Genomic DNA, 6,000 nt, shown 5'->3' on the forward strand with positions numbered 1-6,000 from the left:
ATTCTGTTTACTCTTTATATGCTGCCATTAGGCAACATTATCAGAAAGCATGGCATTAACTTCCACTGCTATGCAGATGACACTCAGCTGTATTTATCAATGAAACCTGATCAGAGCGATCAAGTAGACAGACTTAGTACTTGTGTGAAGGAGATAAAAACCTGGATGACACTTGACTACCTGCTTCTTAACCCTGAAAAAACCGAGGTCATTGTGCTTGGCCCTAAGCATCTACGAGACTCTCTATCTGAGCAGATAGTCACACTGGACAATGTCAGTGTAGCCTCCAGTTCTACTGTAAGAAACCTTGGAGTCTTATTTGACCAGGAGCTCTCATTTAAAGCTCATATAAATCAAGCTTGTAAAACAGCCTATTTCCATTTGCACAACAAGAGCCAAAATCAGAAGAATCCTGCCTAAAAGTGATGCCGAAAAACTTATCCATGCATTTGTAACGACTAGATTAGACTACTGTAACTCCCTGCTTGCAGCGTGTCCTAAAAGCTCCATAAAAAGCTTTCAACTGGTTCAAAATGCAGCAGCAAGATTACTAACAGGAACAAAAAGAAGAGAGCACATTACGCCGGTGCTGAAGTCTCTTCACTGGCTCCCCGTCGAGTCCAGAATCAAATTCAAAATTCTACTCTTGACCTACAAAGCCATAAATGACATGGCCCCATCCTACCTCAAAGATGCTATAGAACCATATCATCCAAACAGAGCTCTTCGCTCTCAGAATGCCGGCCTTCTGGTGGTGCCAAGAGTCTCTAAAAGTACTGTAGGAGGTAGAGCGTTTAGCTCCCAAGCTCCTGTGTTATGGAATCAGCTCCCGACCCATGTTAAATATGCTGACACAGTCTCTTCATTTAAGTCCAGACTTAAAACGTTCCTCTTCGAAATCGCTTATGGTCAGAGTAGTTAGGAACAGAAAGATAAACCCACAGCTTCAGCTACGCTGCCCTAGGAGTAACTGTGCTGGGGAAGTATGACAGCTTGAGCACTATCCTCTTCTTCTGACTACTTATGCTATCAAACAATATTTATTTTTTAATTCCACTTGCAAACTGTTCACCGCCTTCTTTTTCTTTCTCTCACTCCTGAGGACCTGTGGACCCAGATGCCCCTCCCCTGGTGACGTGTCTCTGCCCTGTGTGGACGGTCCCTCTTCTGCCTGAAGAGTGGGTCCAGCTCGACTCAGACGGTCCCTCATCTGCCTGAAGAGTGGGTCCAGCTCGCCTCAGTCGGTCCCTCATCTGCCTGAAGAGTGGGTCCAGCTCGACTCAGACGGTCCCTCATCTGCCTGAAGAGTGGGTCCAGCTCGCCTCAGACGGTCCCTCTTCTGCCTGAAGAGTGGGTCCAGCTCGCCTCCGACGGTCCCTCTTCTGCCTGAAGAGTGGGTCCAGCTCGCCTCCGACGGTCCCTCATCTGCCTGAAGAGTGGGTCCAGTTCGCCTCAGTCGGTCCCTCATCTGAAGAGTGGGTCCAGCTTAACTCAGACGGTCCCTCTTCTGCCTGAAGAGTGGGTCCAGCTCGCCTCAGTCGGTCCCTCATCTGAAGAGTGGGTCCAGTTCGCCTCAGTCGGTCCCTCATCTGAAGAGTGGGTCCAGTTCGCCTCAGTCGGTCCCTCATCTGCCTGAAGAGTGGGTCCAGCTCGCCTCAGACGGTCCCTCTTCTGCCTGAAGAGTGGGTCCAGCTCGCCTCCGACGGTCCCTCTTCTGCCTGAAGAGTGGGTCCAGCTCGCCTCCGACGGTCCCTCATCTGCCTGAAGAGTGGGTCCAGTTCGCCTCAGTCGGTCCCTCATCTGAAGAGTGGGTCCAGCTTAACTCAGACGGTCCCTCTTCTGCCTGAAGAGTGGGTCCAGCTCGCCTCAGTCGGTCCCTCATCTGAAGAGTGGGTCCAGTTCGCCTCAGTCGGTCCCTCATCTGAAGAGTGGGTCCAGTTCGCCTCAGTCGGTCCCTCATCTGAAGAGTGGGTCCAGTTCGCCTCAGTCGGTCCCTCATCTGCCTGAAGAGTGGCTCCAGCTCCAGTCTCCTCGTGTCCGTCTGTGAGAGTCGGATCTCTCCTTCACTGGAACTCCTCCAGGTTTCTACGCTTTTTTCCCAAAGAGGTTTTTTTTGTAGTTTTTCCTGGCCGAGAAGGAGAGTCTAAGGACAGAGGACCCTGGGACATCGTCCCTCGCCACCACAGACATTGTCTGACTCCATCGCCACCACAGACATTGTTGATTCATTTCTCCCTGTGGCCCTCAGAGGCAACTGTTGTTGTGATTTTGGGCCTTACAAAAATAAATTGATTTGATTTGATTTGATTCCACAGCTGTTACCATAGCGACCAGACTGTAAACAAGAGCCAAACTCCACATAAATGACACAACAGTTCTGATCTGACACACAATAATACCATAAAACACCTTTATTTAGTCCATGTGTCGCACACTGATGACATCACAGAGGGATTCTGACTCTCTGGCCTCACGTCTTTCATCTTTCAGTGTCGTTTTGTTCATCTGCTGAAAGTGTAAAATAAAATCAGTTCTACTTCCTGTCATCTTGAACTTATTTGTCAAAATTTCATCACAAACTGCAACTTAAAAGAAGTAAAACTAAATATTTAAAGGCGTAATGGACGATTTTGGACGAGTCTTATTTCCACGTGGCGTGGACGGCACATTAGTCCTGCCACGTATCAATCATAGAACGCACCTATCGCTCACCTGCAGAGCCTGGTTCACCTGCAGAGCCTGGTTCACCTGCAGAGCCTGGTTCACCTGCAGAGCCTGGTTCACCTGCAGAGCCTGGTTCACCTGCAGAGCCTGGTTCACCTGCAGAGCCTGGTTCACCTGCAGCGCCTCGCTCACCTGCAGAGCCTCGCTCACCTGCAGAGCCTGGTTCACCTGCAGAGCCTGGTTCACCTGCAGAGCCTGGTTCACCTGCAGAGCCTGGTTCACCTGCAGAGCCTGGTTCACCTGCAGCGCCTCGTTCACCTGCAGTTTCGTGCGGCTCGTCCCCACGAGCAGCACGTTTCCGCGTGTCTAAGCGCATTGATCTATCATAATATAGTTCCCTCAGTGACGGGACAGAATTAAGACAGAGAAAGACAGTTCGAGCTCAGAAGAGACGGAAATCTACGGGAGACGAGAGATGATGCGATCCGTAATAAACAAACGCACGTGTGTGTTGTATCAGTCCACACGGGGGAGTGGCATGTGCACGGGGGAGTGGCATGTGCACGGGGGAGCGGCATGTGCACGGGGGAGTGGCATGCGCACGGGAGAGTGGCATGGGCACGGGGGAGTGGTATGGGCACGGGGGAGTGGCATGCGCACAGGGGAGCGGCATGTGCACGGGGGAGTGGCATGTGCACGGGGGAGTGGCATGCGCCCGGGGGAGTGGCATGTGCACGGGGGAGTAGTATGGGCACGGGGGAGTAGTATGGGCACGGGGGAGTGGCATGTACGGGGGAGTGGCATGGGCACGGGGGAGTGGCATGTACGGGGGAGTGGCATGTGCACGGGGGAGTGGCATGCGCACGTGGGAGTGGCATGCGCACGGGGGAGTGGCATGCGCACGGGGGAGTGGCATGCGCACGTGGGAGTGGCATGCGCACGGGGGAGTGGCATGCGCACGGGGGAGTGGCATGCGCACGGGGGAGTGGCATGCGCACGGGGGAGCGGCATGTGCACTTTCGCTTGAGTTCTCAAATCGCCGAAAAATCGTCCATTGCGCCTTTAACGCAGGTTCGGTCACCAAACTAAGTCAGAATTAGAGAATCTTCAGATGGACTCACACAAAACTAGGTTTTATTTTCTGTATTTTTCAAATAATAAACATTGTGTAAATTAGACCACGCCCTCGTTTACAGGGTCAGATCCAGGTTCAACGTGAGCGTGAAAATCTTTCAAAATAAATGACCTCCACAGTTTTTATTTTCGACATTAAATCGAGGAAATAAAGCTGATTGTCATCGAGAGCACGAGACACGGATCGTTCAAATATCGTGAACCTAACTTCTCCCAGTTAGGACTTTTGAGGCGTGAAACGTTCTTGGATCCACGTCCTCCAGAAGAGCCTCAAACCTCAGCGACACAGGGAGAACTTCAGGAAACCGTTCTAAAGTCTGAAAGTTCATGGTTCTACATACGTGACTAATAAGGAATTCTGTGGAGGAGTAGAAGCTCCAGTAGAGTTCTTCAAGAGGAGTAGAAGCTCCAGTAGAGTTCTTCAAGAGGAGTAGAAGCTCCAGTAGAGTTCTTCAAGAGGAGTAGAAGCTCCAGTAGAGTTCTTCAAGCGGAGTAGAAGCTCCAGTAGAGTTCTTCAAGAGGAGTAGAAGCTCCAGTAGAGTTCTTCAAGAGGAGTAGAAGCTCCAGTAGAGTTCTTCAAGAGGAGTAGAAGCTCCAGTAGAGTTCTTCAAGAGGAGTAGAAGCTCCAGTAGAGTTCTTCAGGAGGAGTAGAGGCTCCAGTAGAGTTCTTCAGGAGGAGTAGAAGCTCCAGTAGAGTTCTTCAAGAGGAGTAGAAGCTCCAGTAGAGTTCTTCAGGAGGAGTAGAAGCTCCAGTAGAGTTCTTCAAGAGGAGTAGAAGCTCCAGTAGAGCTCTTCAGGAGTAGAGGCTCCAGTAGAGTTCTTCAGGAGGAGTAGAAGCTCCAGTAGAGTTCTTCAGGAGGAGTAGAAGCTCCAGTAGAGTTCTTCAGGAGGAGTAGAAGCTCCAGTAGAGTTCTTCAGAGGAGTAGAAGCTCCAGTAGAGTTCTTCAGAGGAGTAGAAGCTCCAGTAGAGTTCTTCAGGAGGGGTAGAAGCTCCGGTAGAGTTCCTCAGGAGGAGTAGATGCTCCAGTAGAGTTCTTCAGCTCTTTCAGGAGGAGTAGAAGCTCCAGTAGAGTTCCTCAGGAGGAGTAGAAGCTCCAGTAGAGTTCTTCAGGAGTAGAGGCTCCAGTAGAGTTCTTCAGGAGGAGTAGAGGCTCCAGTAGAGTTCTTCAGAGGAGTAGAAGCTCCAGTAGAGTTCTTCAGCTCTTTCAAGAGGAGTAGAAGCTCCAGTAGAGTTCCTCAGGAGGAGTAGAAGCTCCAGTAGAGTTCCTCAGGAGGAGTAGAGGCTCCAGTAGAGTTCCTCAGGAGGAGTAGAAGCTCCAGTAGAGTTCTTCAGGAGGAGTAGAGGCTCCAGTAGAGTTCTTCAGGAGGAGTAGAAGCTCCAGTAGAGTTCCTCAGGAGGAGTAGAGGCTCCAGTAGAGTTCTTCAGGAGGAGTAGAAGCTCCAGTAGAGTTCTTCAGGAGGAGTAGAAGCTCCAGTAGAGTTCTTCAGGAGGAGTAGAAGCTCCAGTAGAGTCCTTCAGAGGAGTAGAAGCTCCAGTAGAGTTCTTCAGGAGGAGGAGAGGCTCCAGTAGAGTTCTTCAGGAGTAGAGGCTCCAGTAGAGTTCTTCAGGAGTAGTAGAAGCTCCAGTAGAGTTCTTCAGGAGGAGTAGAAGCTCCAGTAGAGTTCTTCAGGAGGAGTAGAGGCTCCAGTAGAGTTCTTCAGGAGGAGTAGAAGCTCCAGTAGAGTTCTTCAGGAGGAGTAGAAGCTCCAGTAGAGTTCTTCAGGAGTAGAGGCTCCAGTAGAGTTCTTCAGGAGGAGTAGAGGCTCCAGTAGAGTTCCTCAGGAGGAGTAGAAGCTCCAGTAGAGTTCTTCAGGAGGAGTAGAGGCTCCAGTAGAGCTCTTCAGGAGTAGAGGCTCCAGTAGAGTTCTTCAGGAGGAGTAGAGGCTCCAGTAGAGTTCTTCAGGAGGAGTAGAAGCTCCAGTAGAGTTCTTCAGGAGGAGTAGAAGCTCCAGTAGAGTTCTTCAGGAGTAGAGGCTCCAGTAGAGTTCTTCAGGAGGAGTAGAGGCTCCAGTAGAGCTCTTCAGGAGTAGAGGCTCCAGTAGAGTTCTTCAGGAGGAGTAGAGGCTCCAGTAGAGTTCTTCAGGAGGAGTAGAAGCTCCAGTAGAGTTCTTCAGGAGTAGAGGCTCCAGTAGAGTTCTTCAGGAGGAGTAGAGGCTCCAGTA

The 6,000-nt window shown here is 50.8% G+C and overlaps 1 protein-coding gene across 1 annotated transcript in view; it reads right to left on the reverse strand.

The window, feature by feature from the left end:
• Window positions 1-5,956: 5,956 nt before the first annotated feature.
• The window catches only part of LOC140364871 (gamma-aminobutyric acid receptor subunit rho-3-like), a 37,573-nt gene continuing 37,529 nt past the window's right edge, over window positions 5,957-6,000 (reverse strand). The window contains exon 10 of the mRNA XM_072451258.1: window positions 5,957-6,000. This exon is cut by the window's right edge and continues 312 nt beyond it. Coding sequence (XP_072307359.1) covers window positions 5,977-6,000 — 24 coding nt within the window. The 3' untranslated portion in view covers window positions 5,957-5,976.

The sequence above is a fragment of the Eucyclogobius newberryi genome, unplaced genomic scaffold, assembly GCF_026437365.1.
Source record: "Eucyclogobius newberryi isolate DKJ021-1_F unplaced genomic scaffold, fEucNew1.0.hap1 SCAF_18, whole genome shotgun sequence".
In the NCBI taxonomy this organism is placed as follows: Eukaryota; Metazoa; Chordata; class Actinopteri; order Gobiiformes; family Gobiidae; genus Eucyclogobius; species Eucyclogobius newberryi.